We start from the raw sequence: 17733 nt of genomic DNA on the forward strand, positions 1-17733 counted from the left end.
TTATTTCCTGCAGTTCAAACCTGCGGCGATGTGTAGGCGTAAGTGAACTTCCAGAGGCTCGACCTTCTTTGGTGAAGTGAGGGAAGGACTGGTGGGGCTGATGATCGTTGATAAACGCACAATGTCTGGTTCACGTGGTAGCATAGGTTGCCTTTGGTGCAACCTGGGAAATACACTGATACGACAATAAGAAGAGTGTCACCAGGACAACTGTTCCCTTGTGCCAACCGCCGACAACATGTGATCGGTGAAGCCGCAAGGGACGCACAGAAATCGTGGAAGGACCTGTTTCGTTCAGTTCAGTGTTTTTCCACTAGCTTCTGTCTCTTTCGCTGGAGTTGTGAACAGGGGAACAAGGAGATAAAAAAAGCAGAAAGGATTTAAATGAGTTAATGAACAAAGACATATGTTTAAATTTCAGGAGATGTAGACAAGGGTTTAAGTAATACTACTCTCCCTCTACCAGCCTCTGTCTCCCTGTCTGCATGGCACCATTTTTGAGCGAAGGAATTGGAGCATGTGGGTTTTAAGGGCAGGGTGCATTGTACTGCCCACCTGAAAGGTAAAGGATCTGTCTCAAGCTCTGGGTGGCGGACTGGGTGTTGCTATACTCCATTTCATACTTAGTATACAACGCTGTCAAAGCTGCTGACACGAGTGCATGGCCTCATCTATGGTTTCGATGGCACAAGAAAGCGTGGAAATGATCCGCGAGATCAAACCCTTGCTTGCACCAGCAGCTTTGACAGCGTTGTACATTAAGTATAAAACATGCCTTGCATGTGACGTCGTATAGCATTGTACCAGCCGCCAGCGCTCCGTACCATGCTCCTGTGCTCAAACCTTCTGCAGCACACATTTGGCACCATAGAATCTCTTCTTGGCAAAGCTTGCTGAAAAGAGTGAATTTGATGGTGCGAAATATATGCTGCAGCAGGTACGGAGCAATGGAAGCTAATGTTACCTCAATGCAAGCCATGTGACGTCAATTAAAACTTGTTGTTGGCCTAGTTGGTTCATGATGCAGTATAGAGGTTTTTTGCGCGACACAAAGGACAATTACAAGTGAGTAGACACGGACAAGCGCAAACCTTGTACTGCCCACCTGAAAGGTAAAGGATCTGTCTCGAGCTCTGGGTGGCGGACTGGGTGTTGCTATACTCCATCTCATACTTAATATACAACGCTGTCAAAGCTGCTGACACGAGTGCATGGCCTCATCTATGGTTGTCCGTGTCTACGCTTGTCCGTGTCTACTCGCTTGTAATTGTCCCCTGTGTCGCGCAAAAAAACCTCTATACTGCATGTGACGTCAGCTTGCACTGACGTCGCATTGCATACTTCGGACCACCATGAAAGGGAGGGGGAGGCTGCTTTTGTAGGAATTATGAGTGATGGGTTAATCTTCTATTATTTTCTGGGATGAGAATAGTAACATCTGGGCAAATCTGGGAAACAGAAGAGGGTCCTGGTAAGAGGGGAGTTTTTTCCCCTCTGGGTGCAAATTATGTATAATTACCAGTGTCTCTCTGTCTTTATTCTTGAATTGAATAGAAAAGGAATCTTAGATTGGATAATGAACATGTTCAACTTTTGTTGTACATTTTTTCATTTGTTGTTTAAACTCTTTTAGTGTTGTGATTGATTTTGTTTTTGTATGCTCTACATTCGTTCCGTAGTCGGGGTTTTGCTGGACTTTTGCTTTTCTGCCGGTGCTGAGCGCTACCGAGATATTTCTTTTGTGATAGCACTGCCTTATTTGTGCTTTTTGTGTGTACCACTCCTGCTAGAGCCTTGACGAGGCGAGCAATATTAGTAAAAATCAAAGGAATGTCGATTGGTGGATTCTTAGAGAATGCGTTAGCACGAGCCATGGGGAAATGCCACACACGTCCCCATTTGGGAAACCCTAATGCTGACCGCTTCACTTCTCTGGCTTTCTCTTTTGCTCTATTTTTTGCTGCCTCTTTTTGGCTTCGTTACGGGGTCACTGTTGGCGTTGTCCAAAAGGGGACGTGTATGGCATTTCCCAAGGGTCATGCTAATGCATTCTCTAAAGATCCACGAATCGATCTTCCTTTAAGTATTTTGCCGCCTACTTGAACCAGTGCGTCACACTCCATCTTGTAGCACAAACCAAGGCATACGCGCCACTCCGCACACCTGCAAGTTCAGACTCGCCCCAGCATCCACGCACGCATTGGCTTCTACCCCGTGACATCGCCTCCTCATCACCTGGCCAACCTGGCCGCGCCGCGCGCGTGTTGGCTTCCACCTTATGACGTCGCCTCCCTCTCGCCCTTGTCCTTCGCTACTCTCCTCTCTGCCAACACCTCCTAGAGAATCTCTGCGCGGCGCGCTTCCCTTTCTGCTGTTTTGTCCGCAGACAAACGCCATCTGCTTTTCCCTGTCATCTGGGTACCAAGTACTAATGCCAACGTTAACTATAGCTAACGCATTAACAATAATAATAATAATAATAAAATCTTTACGGATAATTGCCCGGAGATCAGTGAAAATCGGCAGAGCCGTATATGAAAATCGGCTGAAAAGGAGGGGAGTGTCAGCCAGCGAGGTGTACTAAAACCCTGCTAAAACCCTTTTAAAGCAGGACCTACACTCCTGGAAGCGCCTGTGGCCTGTGGTCTGTAGTACCGTAATAAAAGGTAGGAGAATACGCGTATTAAAAACGAGCAAATAAATATGTTCACTTATTGCTTCAGCTAGATGGCGTCAGCTACAACCCAATAGGTAGGAGGCAGCCATTTTTATATCCATTTTCCTACGATCTACAATCGTTTTATTTTTGTTTGTATCGTGTGTGTCGATGGTCGATGGCGGTCAAAGTCAGTCCCAAGGTATCCAAGGAGGTCAGCTCTCAGTGCGCACTGTACCGGTCTAAAGCGCTTTAGGCCGGTCGAGTTAACCGGCGGCTGGTCCCCCCCCATCGCCAAGAGTTGTGACCTGAGTGCAACCAGAGAGCCCGTGCAGTGCGCCGCCGACCATCGGTCCTACGGGTCCCACCTCGGCGTACCTCCCGTGGCCGTCGTGCGCTCCCTGTTGTGATGTGTTCCGCTCGCCAAGTATGAAAGGCAAACGCTTCCACCTCATCGTTCGCCTCAAGTCGCTCTTCTGGCTCCCCAAGCCGTAACGGGCTACCCGTCGCTTCTCGCAAGCCCCTGGCCGCCGAGCCATGTCAGCTAGGAGCCGCGCGCGAGCTCGCACAAGCCGCCGTCGCTCCTAGCGCCAACATACCGGGCACGGTGAGACTCTTCCCGTTGCGTACCGACCCGCGAACCTACGCGGCTCGGTGCCTGGCCACTCGTTCCGTCGAACGGCATTTACGTCGACTGGGGAGTCGGTTGACGTAGAGAGGCTACGCGGGGTCCGATAAGCTGTCTCGGCGCTGCCAGTGGAGCTGACGCCTCAGCCGATCGTTCCTCGTGGTCGTCTGTCGCCTGCCGACAAACTTGTGGACGAAACGTCGTTCTATCGTGTCTGTTCATGTCACGGCTGTAGAAGTCCAGACCTGACCCTTTCGGGCCGTCTTCTAGGCTTTGGTGCCACCGAAGACTGCTCCAGCCTCTTTTGGCCTCTCACTAAACCCGCTATCAACCAGACGGCGTTTGTGCCAAACTGGTGCAGATAAAAAGTCTCCAGGAATGAAAAGCTGGTCGTGGAACGGCTGTTAGCGAAACGGTACAATATGTAGTTCGCAGCTTGCCTGTCTGATTTGCCTATTTTCCTGCACTTTTCTCTGAATTAAAATCCGCGAACTTAGAAGGATGCTACTTTTGCGCTGCATCTCTCTTCGCCGCGTAGCTCAGTGCGACAGTGTTTACAGTGGCTGTTATGTTGCCGTGCCATTGATTGAGGTCAGAAATCCAGTTCGTTCGATCCTCATGGTGGTTCAGGGGTCTCACAAGCTTTTTCAGTGTATCTTTTTATGTAGTCATCAGAGTGGCAGAGCGCTGAAAACCATTCCATTAGGAAGGTCAGGACGGATGTCAGGGACCAAGTGCAGCAAATGAAGAAAAGCAAATCTTCATCAGAGCACAAGTTTTGTTTGTGCCCAAATAATACGGTTACAAATCTGACCATGTTAGCAGATTCCAGCAGCTTTGTATCTTACAAGCAAATTTAAGTGTGATTCAAACATTTAAAGAACTCGAGGTGAACTGGGGAAGGGAGCGATTGCTTACTGGAAGCTTTCTTGGAATGTACAGTTTTCTGGGCCCCGTTCGGTGTTGTCCTCAATATGCCAGGGGTTATGATCAGGCCGACACTCCCCCACTCACCTCTATGCCTTACCCAATTCCTTAGACAGCCATCTTCAGGAAGGTGGCCACAACACTCGTGAGCGAGACGCAGAAATGGTGGGACTCGTGTACCATTCCTTTGCTTTTAGACCAAGGTTTGCGCAAATGAAATGCCGCATATCGGCCAGTGTTAGCTTTGATGGGTTTTCTCTGTCAACTCTGGACTGGCCTGAGGCAGAACTTTGAGAATAGGAATAGGGAAAGAGAAAATTCATTTTGGAAAATCGAATTACAAGGGTTGGTGGTCTTTTTATATTAAATAGAGCACTGTGCGGATAACAGTTTGATCATCGGCATCCGATCTGCACCCCCAGACTTTGTGTCCGCAATGTTTTTAAATGATTGTTTGTATTCGTGTCCTATCCGCATCTGAACTGCATCTTCTAAATTAAGCAGTGCATCCAACCCACAATCCTTGCAATCATTTTAAGTAATAAAATCAACTGTGAATGAAAAAACACATCTGGATGTACTACCTTATAAGTAGGGTTCCGTGTTTTCGGATAAATCGGGGAAACTCAGAAAAACGCCCTTCGGTTAAATTTTGGTCAATTTGGATTTATCTGATAAACTCAGAATTTCAATGTTTTTTTAAATAAACTAAATAAAGACGGTATTTTACAATTAATTTTGCCTGGAAAAATGCCATCCCAGTTATCTTCCAAATCTTAGATCATTGACAAAAAGGGTCTTATCGCTTATCTCAACAAGGTTCAGGACGACATGTCATTGTACTTTCAGGTCACGACAATAGCCTCTGTATTTGTTTCCAGTGACTACTCCAGGAGTTTATTTTTAACGTGTCGACGTTTGTCGAAGCCACAGATATGTGCAAATTTCGGTGTGGGACAAATTAGTATTGCCAATGGCAATGGCACCAATGCCAAATCCAGCTGAACAAACATTGATTGATATAAGTGCATTTTATTTTTTTTTTATCTAGCATACTTTTACACCCGGATATTATTTATTTATTTTTCAAAGAAAACACTGCAAAATTAAGCTCTGAATTTCTGAGATTTTGGAATTAAACAAAGATAAACTCTTATGAACTCCAAGTTTGATGAAAAATAAACTCTGAAAACACGGAATCCTACTTCTAAGTCGTTTGCTCATCTTCGTTCCAAATTATTCTGGTCGGAATACGGTGAAAGTCATTTTATCACATTCTGTTTTATCGTTTTTATACTATGACCGATCGCCTTTCCAGAGACACTTGGCGTCGCTAGAATCATGATCGCACTTACAAGATCGTCCTGGGAGTCTGACTCTGCCCAGAAGATGCACTAAAAATAAAGAAAATATAAATATTTCTTTTCTTTTTGCTTTGTAACACCCACTTCAAGTAGACACATATTTTTTAAACTTAAAAAATTAATAAAGGACCTACTAATAAGGTTCTGTAATTTTATTTGGGTTAAACAACAAGAAGTGGGAGAGGAAAGGCAGTCACTTCAGCAAAGGACATGTATATACGTGGTAAGATATGCGAGTATACCACTGGGAAAATATCATAGTATTCAATAATGGCAGCACTTCCCTTCAGTTTCAGTTTTAAACTTGAACCCACGACTGTATGCTCTCGGCCACACTCTTAGCAGTAAGTTGACATAGGTCGAGAAAACGAAAACACGCACACATGCCACGGGGGGAACGAGGCTTCTTTTACTTTCTTGTGTCTTCTACATTGTGGGTTTTCATTGCCCGAAGAACGTTTTTTACTCATTCCTGGGACGATTGATGCCCCTGAATTTTGTACTTTCTCTAGGGACAACACTTTTTGGCAAGATGAAACAGCCTAAATGGATATTTGGTGAGAATTGGGTCTTCTCATAAAAAAAAACAATTTTTTCCTTGTTTTGTATATTATTTTAAAGGGCATTTGCTCCTGCAAAACGTTCGATAATGCACTTCATAGTATAATTAACTCACTTATTCACATTACACTTTACGGTTGCATACATTTATGGGCCAACTCAGCAAAAATGTAGATCTGTACATCATCCTCATCCAATCCCCATTCGCAGCCCCTGGGATCCGCAGTCCGCTGAATTTGAATCATTTTTATCCAGATCTGCCAGTTGACTGCAGATATCTGCGTATGATGAGCGGATGTGCAGGGCTCTAAAATTAAATCCTCAGGAAATGGGGGCAGTGTCCAGCAGTCTGTGCTCCCAAGTAGCTTTGATCTGTAGCTGCGGGGAAAGTGAGCTTTCTGTCGCTCGCTTGCAGAACTGCTTGCAGTTGGTAAAGTGCATCGCAAGACTTTCATGCGTTTGTTTTCAAACTTGTCAGAAGTGCAGTGCCAAACCATGTTACAAGGATCAAAGGAGACACTTTGCAGCAGGTGGGAAGCAGACTATATGTGAACATCTGCTTTTAGCCTCCCTGGCGAGCTTTCGTTGACTGTTTTCCGACATTCCATCTGCATCTTGAAATATTAGTGAACATAATTTACTTCAGATTAAGGATGCGAATGCTGGCTCCAATTTTTTATGAATTATCAAATTCTCTGTGGGGTGTATAGCATAGGCTTGCATACTTTGTGTAGGAAATTCGTGCCCGGTGAAAGGGGCGTTGGACTCAGCCAAGCTTTGTTGGGATGTGCGTATAAATCGCCCATTCGTGCGTCCATCCCGCGTGCAGGGTGCACGCGTTGCCGGCCGGGAGATGCCCGTGCAGGCCCCGCAGTGGACCGAGTTCCTGTCGTGCCCCGTCTGCTGCCGGGCGTTTGACGGGGCCGAGCGGCGGCCCACATCCCTGGGCTGCGGCCACACGCTGTGCGGGCGCTGCCTGGGCCAGCTGCAGCGCCGCCTGTGCCCCTTCGACCAGGCGCCCATCGGCCGGGCCCTGCCGGAGAACGGGGCCCTGCTCCAGCTGGTGGCCGTGGCCCCCTCGGGGCCCCTCCCGGTGGCCCCGCCCGGGGCTTTGGCACCCCCCACCGCAGCCCCGCCGGGCCTTGAGCCCCCGCAGCTGGCCGCCTTCCGGCTGGCCTCCCGCTGCATCCAAGAGATGGCGCTGCTGCTCAGGCCGGCTGCACAAGGTGGGCCAGCCGCATTTGTTGCATATATTGCTAGGAAGGACTCGATTACACCTAGTTTCAAGTGCGAGCGTAGCAGAAATTACGAAAACAGGTTCCGAGCTTTCGGCATCCCTGCCGAGCAAGCCGGCTCGTGCAGTGCAAGCATCGTACGGGGCAATATGCTTGTGCTCATAGCTTCGGCTCTGCTCACAGATTAAAGGAGCTCTGCAATGATTTTAACGTTGAAAGAATTTGCATCTTCTATTTTCAGCATTGTTTATCTTGTCACAAAAGACAGAAAGCACATCTCCTTCCTTCAAAATGTTGCGATTGCGCCGTGTAATCGCGAGGCAAAAATTATAATATTTCTCTATCTGCAGCTGTGAGCGGCGGCCATGAGAACCACGCAGCATGGCGTCAAAGGGGGACTTGCAAAAAAAAAAAAAACGCAACTTGTGCAACTATCTTCTTGATAAAAAGTAATTTTTCTATAAATCTTCTCGTTCCAACATAAATACACATGCATCAAAAACCTGGTATCATTGACAAAACTTTAATTATACAGAGTTTTAATGGCGCCGTCTATCCAAGGTAAACAAAACCGTTAGCTCTATCTGCTACCGCGAGGAGCCGCCAGAAGCCGGACTGTAGACGGACAGCCGCAGTGGATGGCCAGACCTGGACGTGCATGTTAGCACTTTCCTCCTTTCGCCATGTTGATCGCTTGGCGCAAGCACATGGTCATGTTATTCACAAGCAAGTGAGTTCTTGCAGCTCACTGATGGTGCTAGAGAGAGATCTTCACTGGAACCCCTCACGTCCCTCTTTCATGTCACAGCGCACATGACTCGGAAGATGTTGAAGGAGTTGAGAGGTGCTAAAAATCTCAATCTTTGTCATTGTTTTTTAATAAAAACTAGGACACGCAGGCAAAGGCGGTTTTTGTTCTTTTTCTTAAGAAGGGTTGAGACACTTATTTAAGCAAAGCACTAAAATGGTTGCACAGCTCCTTTAAGTTAAACAAACTACGGTGTGGATCATCCGAGTTTGGTTTAACAAACATGTCACATGACACTTCGCATCCCCCGTGTCAACTCACAAAAACAAAGTATCTGTAAGTCCGTGGTATGCACGATAAATAGACGAAATTTCCCTCTCTAGAAAACGAAAGTGTGAGGCCTACGAGCCTCCAGCATTAACCAGGCGGCACCGCCACTCCTCCGATCCTAACGCCACCTCTCGCCTTTGGGGCGGTTTGGGGGATTCACCAGAGAGGAACCAACAGCAGAACAGGCATCTGCCACATCCAGCCCCGCTACCGTGCCACTGCCAGTCTGAGACACGCTACCGTAGTTGTCACATGGTGCCTGGAACACGTCTTTGACTGGTGCTAGTCCCGAGTTCCCATTTGTGGTCCCTCCATTTCTGCCCTACGACATCACGCTTGTATTGAGCGCTTCCATTTTGCGATCCTGGTGGCGGCACGCCAGCGGAGCTGGATATATACGACAGATGCCTGTTCTACTGTAGCCACTTATCAGCTCGTGGAATGGTGCGTTGACAGAAAGGCTTGCATTTGCTCCCCTCCTTTGCCGGAACCTCTGTGACCGAATGCCAGGGGTGCGGCTTCCAACAGTAGGACGTGCCGGCACCCGTGATGTTATTTGTTTTCACTTCTGGACCACCCTCGACACGTGGGCACTTCTGCACGCTAAACACACTGCTCCGAGACTTGCTCCACGGAGCATGGTCTAAGCCAGAGGTTCTCAAACTTTTTGGTCTCACGGAACCCCAGGAAGCCTCAAAAACTGCTGCGAACCCTACCCCCCCCCCCCCTCCATATTTGCCGACCGAGGAGCAGCAGATGCACAATTGTAGGCAATTTTGCTTGTGTTGCTTCCCTTATATCCCCACCATATCAATCACAATGTCAGTACAAAGCGAGATGAAGGCGCTTTGCATGGTCCTGCCACGCAGCCTGCAGCGGGGGAGGGGGAAGGGGGGGGGGGGGGTTGCAATCTGGGTGTTCGCGGAACCCATGAGACCAGCTCGTGGAACCCCTGTGTTCCCCGGAACCCAGTTTGAGAACCCCTGGTCTAAGCGATCCGAGAACGTCCTGCAATGCGCTCTTGCACTCGCGTTGCAGGGGGCTGCGGGGGCTGGCTGAGCCGTCCCCTGCAGCGCAAGCTGGTGACGCTGGTGCACTGCCAGCTGGCCGAACCGGAAGGTCGTCTGCGGGCGGTGCGGGCGGCCCGCTCCCTGGGCGAGCGCTGTGCCATGGAGCTGCTGCTGCAGCACCAGAGCGGGCAGCAGCTGTCGGCCTCCCTATGGGCGGCTGTGCGTGCCCGGGGCTGCCAGTTTCTCGGCCCCCACATGCAGGAGGAGGTGCTGCGACTCGTGCTGTTGGCCCTCGAGGACGGCTCCCCGCTCTCGCGCAAGGTACCCACCCTTTGTGCAGCTCGTGCAACGGATGTCGTTCCGAAGTGTTTTAGGGGCGAAGCTCCTTAGGGTCTAGCCTTGTCCGTCCGGTATCCGTGCTCACATCGACCTTGCTGGTGCTTGTGCTCGTGCTCGTGAGCTCACGTGCTCACATGCTCGTGTAAAGCAAAAAATAAACAATGAAAAAAAAAATTGTTTGCGCAGTCGACAGGATTCGAACCTGTGTGGAGACCCCAATGGATTTCTAGTCCATCGCCTTAACCACTCGGCCACGACTGCGGGACGAGTAGGGAGCTCTGAGATGTGGTAGTAGCTCAAGAGCTGGGGATGTCATGGATGAAACGTTGCATGTAGCTGCTCAACGTCTGTACAGGAGAGGGCGCTGTAATCAAATGCGTATATAATCGCTTTAAACTTTGCATGCATTGGCTCAACGTTTATAGACGAGAGGGCGCTGCGGTCAAATGCTCAAATGCGTATATAACCACGTTCCATACCACACATTCTCTTACTGACATGGATGAAAACGAACGAAAGGCTCGGCATGCTGCGGCTCAGCGTCTACGCAGACAAGCACTACCAGAGCTTCGCCACGATCAACATCATTCACCACGTGTAGATGCGGTCAATTTTTTATATGCGATGGCATTTAACGAGTAAACCCCACACTCTTTTGCATGCGTATAGGGTGCTTGCAGGAAAACGTCACGCAAAGCTCTTCCGGCTCCATATCTCGGCCGGAATTAATCTCGGTGACATTCGTCCTCTTTCGTCCTATGTCCGCTGCGTCTTTCTATGCGCAGAAACAGTGTTTCCCAGATCGCTCGAGTTTTTTCGCATCGTGATCGGTTGCACCAGCAAGGCAATCGGCAACATGGAACATTGGCTGGCATAATTTATACGTACAGATATATATTTGAACGACGAGCCGGTGCTCGAGATGGTGATTTGTTGGCAGGCAAAAAACAGAATAAGTTGGGGTTTAAGCGTTTCAAATATGGCCCTGATTCTACTTTTTGAGTTCTGTTGTTGAATGAACCGTCTGGCTTGCTTCTGCATTTTACCAATGCCAAAGACAACTCTAATGAAGAATCGCTTACATGCATGTGAATATGAAAAATAGGGAAAAGTGTCACTGACAAGGCTGGAGACTGCCTATTGGCATTGAATGTCATCGTTTTCAAAAATGCTGCTTGATTGCGTGTCCGGAAGTGACTTTGGGTATAGGAGCCTTGTATTGGCTTGTAACCAACGAAGCAAGTACAGTGCCTCTTTCATATACCAATTTGAAGAAGAAAAAAAAAATTGAGAGCCCTTCCACCTTGTGAAGAGGGAACCCCACGAAGCTGGCGCTCTGAAGAGTGTGTGGCATTGCACAATGTCAGGGGGTAGAGAGACGTTTTATTATAGCGCGGCTACGCCAAGCACGGCGCAGGCTCTAGTGCGCAATATTGCGGAATGTCAGGGGGGAGAGACGTCGTGCGTGGCGAGTAGTAGGGGGGGGGGGGAGAGGGAGAGACATTTTATTATAGCTTGGCTACACCAACCACGACACAGGCTCTAGTGCGCCGTGCCGAGGAACACGCGGCATTGCGCAATCTCGGGGGGGGGGGGGGGGGGGGGAAGGGAAGGGAAGAAGACGCCGCGCATAGTGAAGAGTATACACGACTCAAGAAAGAGGCGGTGGCGGTGGAGAGGAAAATTGTTTGCTTGTCGCCGGAGGCAATCTGCCAGAACCTAGCCATAGACAGCTTTGCTGTAAAATGTGTTTCGCTTGACATTCGCAAAGCAGCGCTCAAGCTTCCCCCCCGTCCTCCCTTTTTGTGGCCAAAATTGGGGGGGGAAGGAGCGCCTGGGTTCCTAGAGTTCCTTCCTTGGCTACGGGCCTGCACCCTGGGCTCCACCTAATGAGTTCACTAGGGCTTCTCTAGTAACTCGACCCAAAGGGATTGTCGTGCCAACAGACAGGCAGACCAGGGCACTATGAGCCTGTCGCCTGCTTCAGTCGTGCATACTTTTACTCCTCACTGCCTGAGTCACCGTGGCAGTTGGGGACATGACACTGCGTCACAGGATATTGCTGCATGATATGTCTGCTAGGTCATTGAGATCCTTGTCCCATGGCGTGCGAGCTCTTCAGTTGTCTCTGGCTCTGTTTAAGTTCACATTCATTGAGCTGTGTATACCGTATTTACTAACAAAATGAATGCACTCGCATAATGAACGCACCCCCCACAACGGGTACCAATATTTGGACTTTTATTTTCCCTCGCGTAATGAACACACTTAAAATTTTCGGCACCATGAGTCTCAAATGGCACCCAACTTAGCTAGTTACCATGCCCACCAAGCCAATTTTCTTTTGCTGCCCAGCGGTTAGGCCAAGTTAAGCGAAACCAAGTTGCTCTTGTAATGGCTGCTAGTGCATAGTTGCGGAAGTGATCGCATTTGACGAAGCTTGGGTCGAGGAATTGCCCAGCCCCCGACATTTTTCGCCTATCGGTTGCATTGATGTCAACAAACACGCCGTCGTCTAAGGTCCGCTTTCAGGAAATTGCGAAGATGATTATGCCTAAGAGCGGTTGCGTTGCACTCTGTGTTGAGTGAGCTTTGTAAGGTGCTTTTCCTTTTGGCAAAAGGCACACCAAAAGCGCCCTAAAGAGGTTCGCAATTTATAAAGCATGGTCACTATGGTGCGCCCCTGACCAGCCGTGGGTGTGCCTCCATCTGTGAAGACGTGCCACAGTACCCTGCCATATCATATTGGCACCTAATATGACATTTGCACAAAGTGTGTAAATACAAAAAATTTACCCCACATAATGAATGCACCCCCCAAATATGTGTCAATTTTTCAGGGAAAATAGTGTGTTCATTATGTGAGTAAATACGGTAGGTTTAATGTGCAGGCTTCATTGAGGAGAGGAGTGGACAAAGCTGCGTTTTGCTTCTGCATGTTTTGACTGCATTTAACAAAGAATTAACTTGGCGCTCTGCCCATTAGCGCACAACAGCAATGGTGGCGTCTTAATATCTGTGCTTTCAGGATATGTGATTCATTCTGAACTCCAGGGGAACGGTTATCAGCCAGAAAGAACCAGGGAAGCCCACGAGTTTGGAAAATCGTTGGTGAAAATGGGAGTGTCCCATAAATCGAGATCTGGTATAATTCTGCCGCTCCCTATTGTTGCGCATGCGGAAGCTGATTTCTATCAGCTCTTCAAATTGCTTGACATCTGGTGCTCTCTCCCCACCGAGTTTGTTTCTCGTTTAAGTTCCGAAAGTCATAGTTAAGTTTCGAGAGGTATGACGCTTCCTGTTGCCCTCGGTCCTCTCACAGTGCTCTCGCTTTGCGGTTGCAGGTGCTGGTGCTGTTTGTGGTGCAGCGCCTGGCTCCGCACTTCCCCCAGGCCTCCAAGACCAGCATTGGCCACGTGGTCCAGCTTCTCTACAGGGCCTCCTGCTTCAAGGTGGGAAAGCTTCTCTCATGCTCTTCGAGCCCGTTTACGTGGCGACTCGTCTGTTTAACGCACTCGGTGTATAGTAAATGAAAGGGAGGAGACTAACTGCATGGTGTACGTGACAAACAAGCAAGTGGGGGGCAGTTTACCTGTATTTGAGGGATGTATTCCAAAGTGACCTCGATCTCGCTTCAGAACAAAGGTTTTGTATCTTGGTGTCCAAGAACCTTCCCTCGCTTATAATCACCGAGAGGATGAGAATTGCATGTCGTTTTAGATGCCCGGCCTCCCGCGAGCTCTCGTTGCCTAACACTGTGCTTTGGCTGCTCATGCACGTTTGAAGCTCACGAGACGGCAAGATGTCGTCGAAGACAAGTAACTCGCGCCGTAGGCGGTACAACTAGAACTCCTCACTGTCGTCCCCATCCCGTCGGGGACCGTGGCATCATCTTATCCGCGTTATCGCGCGACGTGGCATACTGGAGTAACTCGGATCCGCTGGAGTAAGATTTGGGACACAGCCAAAATGACACAAACCACCAGGCTCGGTACGGGCAGGAGATGACGACGCCGGTGTTCCCTCTTACGTGCCACTGCCTCGTGCGGGTGGGTAGCGCCGCAGTTATGTGGAACAACCTTCTCTTGACTTTCTTTTAATTGTGTGCTTTTTAATCTTTAAAGGGGCACTAACGTGGATTTTGAGGTGAATGTTTCTGATGCAAACTCAATCTACAATTTGTAAGCGTCTCAGAAAACTAAAAATTAGTCGCGCGTGCCCGTTTCTCCCATTAAGAACACAACCAAGTCTCGAGACCCCCCCCCCCCCCCCCCCCTTTTTTTTTAACTCGCCTCTCGGATCTTGGAACTGTGGTGACACTCGCATTTCCTTGTCATTTTTGCCGGAATTTTAAGACCGCCCACCGGGATCACGACAACCAATAGCTTGGCACGCCAGCTCCCACGACGTAACTTGTTTGGATGCACGGGCTCGATGAAACATAAACACACCAGCCGCGGATACGGCCCAGCCGCCATACCAACGCCGGTCGTGTTCTTGCAGGTGTCTAAGCGTGAGGGGGACTCGTCGCTGATGCAGCTCAAGGAGGAGTTCTGCACGTATGAGGCGCTCCGCAGGGAGCATGACGCCCAGATCGTGCAGATCGCCACTGAGGCGGGCCTGCGCATTGCTCCCGAGCAGTGGTCCTCCCTGCTGTACGGGGACACCGCCCATAAGTCACACATGCAGTCCATCATCGACAAGGTGCCCGCCTTCTGTCCCGCTTCGGTCCCCTTTTTAACGTGGCGTGTTTTGTCGGTCTGATTTTGCGAGAAGATCGTCGTGAAGGGTCGTCACGAAAGGACCATGACGTCATGTAATGCCACGACATCACTTTGTGGCATCTTGACGTCACGAGGATGTCGTCGCGGTGTCGGGATGTATTGACGCAACACGTAACATGTGCCTGGCTGATTCGCAGTACGCTCTACGCTTCCCAGTCTTTGTCAGTTGGTGTACTGTAATTATTCAAATAACAGTCAACATTTCTTTTTTTTTTTTTGAAATGTCAAAATTTAAGCATTGACCTACAATTGTTATTGGAGAATTTCGACCTAGATTCGTGACCAAATTTCACGACCCTACCAAGCGCATAAAGCTAACGAGTCACTGAGCTGGCGTCGCCGTAGCGTCGCACCGCTTCTTGTTCAGAAAGCTTTTGGGGCAGGAAAACAACTAAAACAGCAGCAGCCGGCGGGCCGCCGCTCACGCGTTTCCTTAGGGCGTCGCATTTCACGCCCATTTAAAGAAAATATGGAGGTTTCGCTTCTTGTTGCTCGCAGCGGTGCTCACGCCTTTATATTTGGTCTTTCGTCGCTTCGCCCGTCTTAACCTTCTTTCGTTTCTTCTTGTTAACATTTTGCAATGGTGTCAGTAAGGTATTCTGGCAAATTTTTGAGGATGTTGACGAAGCTTACGAAGCCTCTGACTACGATGTGTCTGGAAATTCTGACGATGAATTTCGGCATCGTGCTGTGATTTAGCTCAGAACACTGTAAATAAAAGTTTATTTCATTATTTTGCCCAAACTTTCCTCTGTCCCTTAAAAAAGAAAACAAGAAAGGTTCACTTATATTTGTGGCCAACTTATATTTGAGTAAATACGGTAATTTCTTTTTAATGTGAAACATTCTTTGGATAGGTGTTCAACATTTCCTGAAGCCTGGATAAAAGAGTGGCCATAAGGCTCGACACTGATTGGTTCACGGATGGGAGAGGAGGAGTGAGGTGCTCGACGCTGATTGGTTAATGGGGAGGCCATGTGACCAGGAGTGGAGTGAGGAGGAGAGGTAGGTTAGGTGGGAGATTAGGAGTGGGTTAGGGGGTTCTGGAAGATCACCAGGTTTTTCATTTCAAGTGTACACATGCTATGCGTTAGATTATCTGATGAAGAGTGCCATAAACGTAGGTAGGCGTCCGGCTGAACAGGCTAAATGTGCTGCTAAACGATGATATAAACGTTGGGGATGCTAGAATGTTTCACGTATGCACGTATGCAATGCCTAGCAATTTGCCATACATTTTTTGCACACTTCTGGATCCATACAATGCACACGTATGGATGTAGAATTCAAGGAACAAAGTATGCACAGTGGGTGGCTGCCAGCAGTCAGTTGTGGCATTTGTGACACATTTCCATTCCCACGTTTCCGTGCAGTTGCAGAGCCCGCAGTCGTTTGGCCAGAGCGTCCAGGAGCTGGTGATAGCGCTGCAGCGGACGGGGGACCCCGGCAGCCTGTCCCTGCTCAGGCCGCACCTCGAGCTGCTCTCCGCACTCGACCCCAGCCCAGGTGGGGGTCGCCGTCAGGGAGTCGCACACCTTCCCCTTTCTTGGCGCAGCGCAGCATTCGCTATTCCAGGGGACTCTGAGCTGCAGGGCCACCCTTTATCGCCATAGTGCCCAGAATGCATCTCGGGCCGGTGTCTTTATCACGTCCACAAATGTGGTCTCTCAACCTCCCCCCGACGACGTCGTGGAAGCGTTGTGCCGTTGCCCGCCACGACCCTTGATTGTAATTCACAGCCGAGGTGGATGAGGGAGACGCCCGTTATACTGCAGGTCGCTCTGCGGTCAGACATGGAAGCTCCAACAACCAGGAGGTGCGACGCCGCGATGACGGCAATCCTTGCGTCATTGTGGCGCAAGTTTTAAGTTTATCCTTGGAAGAGTAAGAGTACATCAAATAAACACCGTACCCCCGGAGGAAAAATATGGTTCAGAAAAGATGACGACAGTGGCCAGTTATTTCGGAGAAACATGCACTCTAGAGCCAGCATCGTGCAGCTTTGGAAAGAAATTGCAGAAATTACACCATTTTGAATAAAAAAAAATAATGTAAACAAAAGTTTCATTTTTTGCACGCAGATACTGCAGGTTTTTTTTAGCAACAGATCACAAAAATGCGGAAAGGAAGCTCACAGCTGCAATCCCTACAACATTTTGGTACAGAAACTTCAAAAACTGGCTCCTTGCATCAACTAATTATCAAGCGATGGTTTTCCCAAACTGAGATTTGAGGCCGAAAAGTGAAACTCGGATAGACGCGTTTGAAAGTTCAGAGGGCTGCAGCACTTTAGGCGGTGCCCTTAGGTTGAAAATAATTCATTCCCGAAAAAATTATTTATTTACGGGAGTGAAAGTTTTTGATAGCACTCCCGGGATATTTCAAAACTAAAAAAGAATACTGGAAAAAAAAAAATTACGATAGTAGCTTTTTTAAAAAAAAATTGAGCGAAAGGTCTGTTTGAAGTCTACGGTTCCTGCCAACTTGGGAAATGCAAGGCATGGCTTATAATGTTTGCACTTCTTTCTTCATGGTCCATTCCTTGGCAAATGCCACATTCTCATTGGCTGTGGAGAGATAATGAGATACGCAAGACACACTCCACGCCCCGTGTTCCTGAAGCCGTCGGTCGGAGTGCGCACTCATTCCCGGGTGTTGGGTATGCAGAGGCGTCCTGGGAGGAGGTGGGCCACAGCGTGGAGGCGGCCCACGCCGTGGTGCACGGCCTGGTGGGCTTCCTGGGCTCCTTCGGGGGCCGGGGCGGCAAGCCCGGGCCGGACGCCCCGCCCCAGGGCAAGTACAAGACCAGCCTCTGCCGGGACCTGGCCCAGAGGGGCTCCTGTCCCCGGGGCGTGCACTGCACCTTCGCCCACTCCCAGGACGAGGTGGACAGGTGGGGCCCAGCAAACGCCGTCCCAACCTCCGCGCGCGACGCCATAACGTTCCGAGAGGGCGCCCCACCCCCGAAAGATAACCCGCCCCCTGTTTTTGGCACAATTTGCCGTTTTCTTTTAAACACCAAAAGATGGCCCACCCCTAGTGATCGTAGTGTTCGCATCGACGACGGCCTTGGCGTGAACACAGCTACTTAGCTGGGGCGAGATATAAGCGAACATTGCTGACTGACAGTTGGTCATCTTTGCTTCGTTGA

At 49.2% G+C, this 17733-nt stretch overlaps 1 protein-coding gene across 2 annotated transcripts in view; it reads left to right on the forward strand.

Moving 5' to 3' along the window:
* Positions 1–2808: 2808 nt before the first annotated feature.
* LOC115329281 (roquin-1) overlaps positions 2809–17733 on the forward strand; it is a 66885-nt gene continuing 51960 nt past the window's right edge. The window contains exons 1-7 of one of the 2 annotated variants that reach the window (XM_042292625.1): positions 2809–3263; positions 6966–7362; positions 9488–9780; positions 13143–13250; positions 14302–14502; positions 15956–16088; positions 17250–17475. In XM_042292625.1, coding sequence (XP_042148559.1) covers positions 6990–7362; positions 9488–9780; positions 13143–13250; positions 14302–14502; positions 15956–16088; positions 17250–17475 — 1334 coding nt within the window. In that variant the 5' untranslated portion in view covers positions 2809–3263; positions 6966–6989. The remainder of the gene's footprint in view (positions 3264–6965; positions 7363–9487; positions 9781–13142; positions 13251–14301; positions 14503–15955; positions 16089–17249; positions 17476–17733) is intronic. The other variant, XM_040212418.3, reaches the window with a different exon arrangement.

This window comes from Ixodes scapularis, unplaced genomic scaffold (genome assembly GCF_016920785.2).
Source record: "Ixodes scapularis isolate PalLabHiFi unplaced genomic scaffold, ASM1692078v2 PGA_scaffold3__209_contigs__length_174095766, whole genome shotgun sequence".
NCBI lineage: Eukaryota > Metazoa > Arthropoda > Arachnida > Ixodida > Ixodidae > Ixodes > Ixodes scapularis.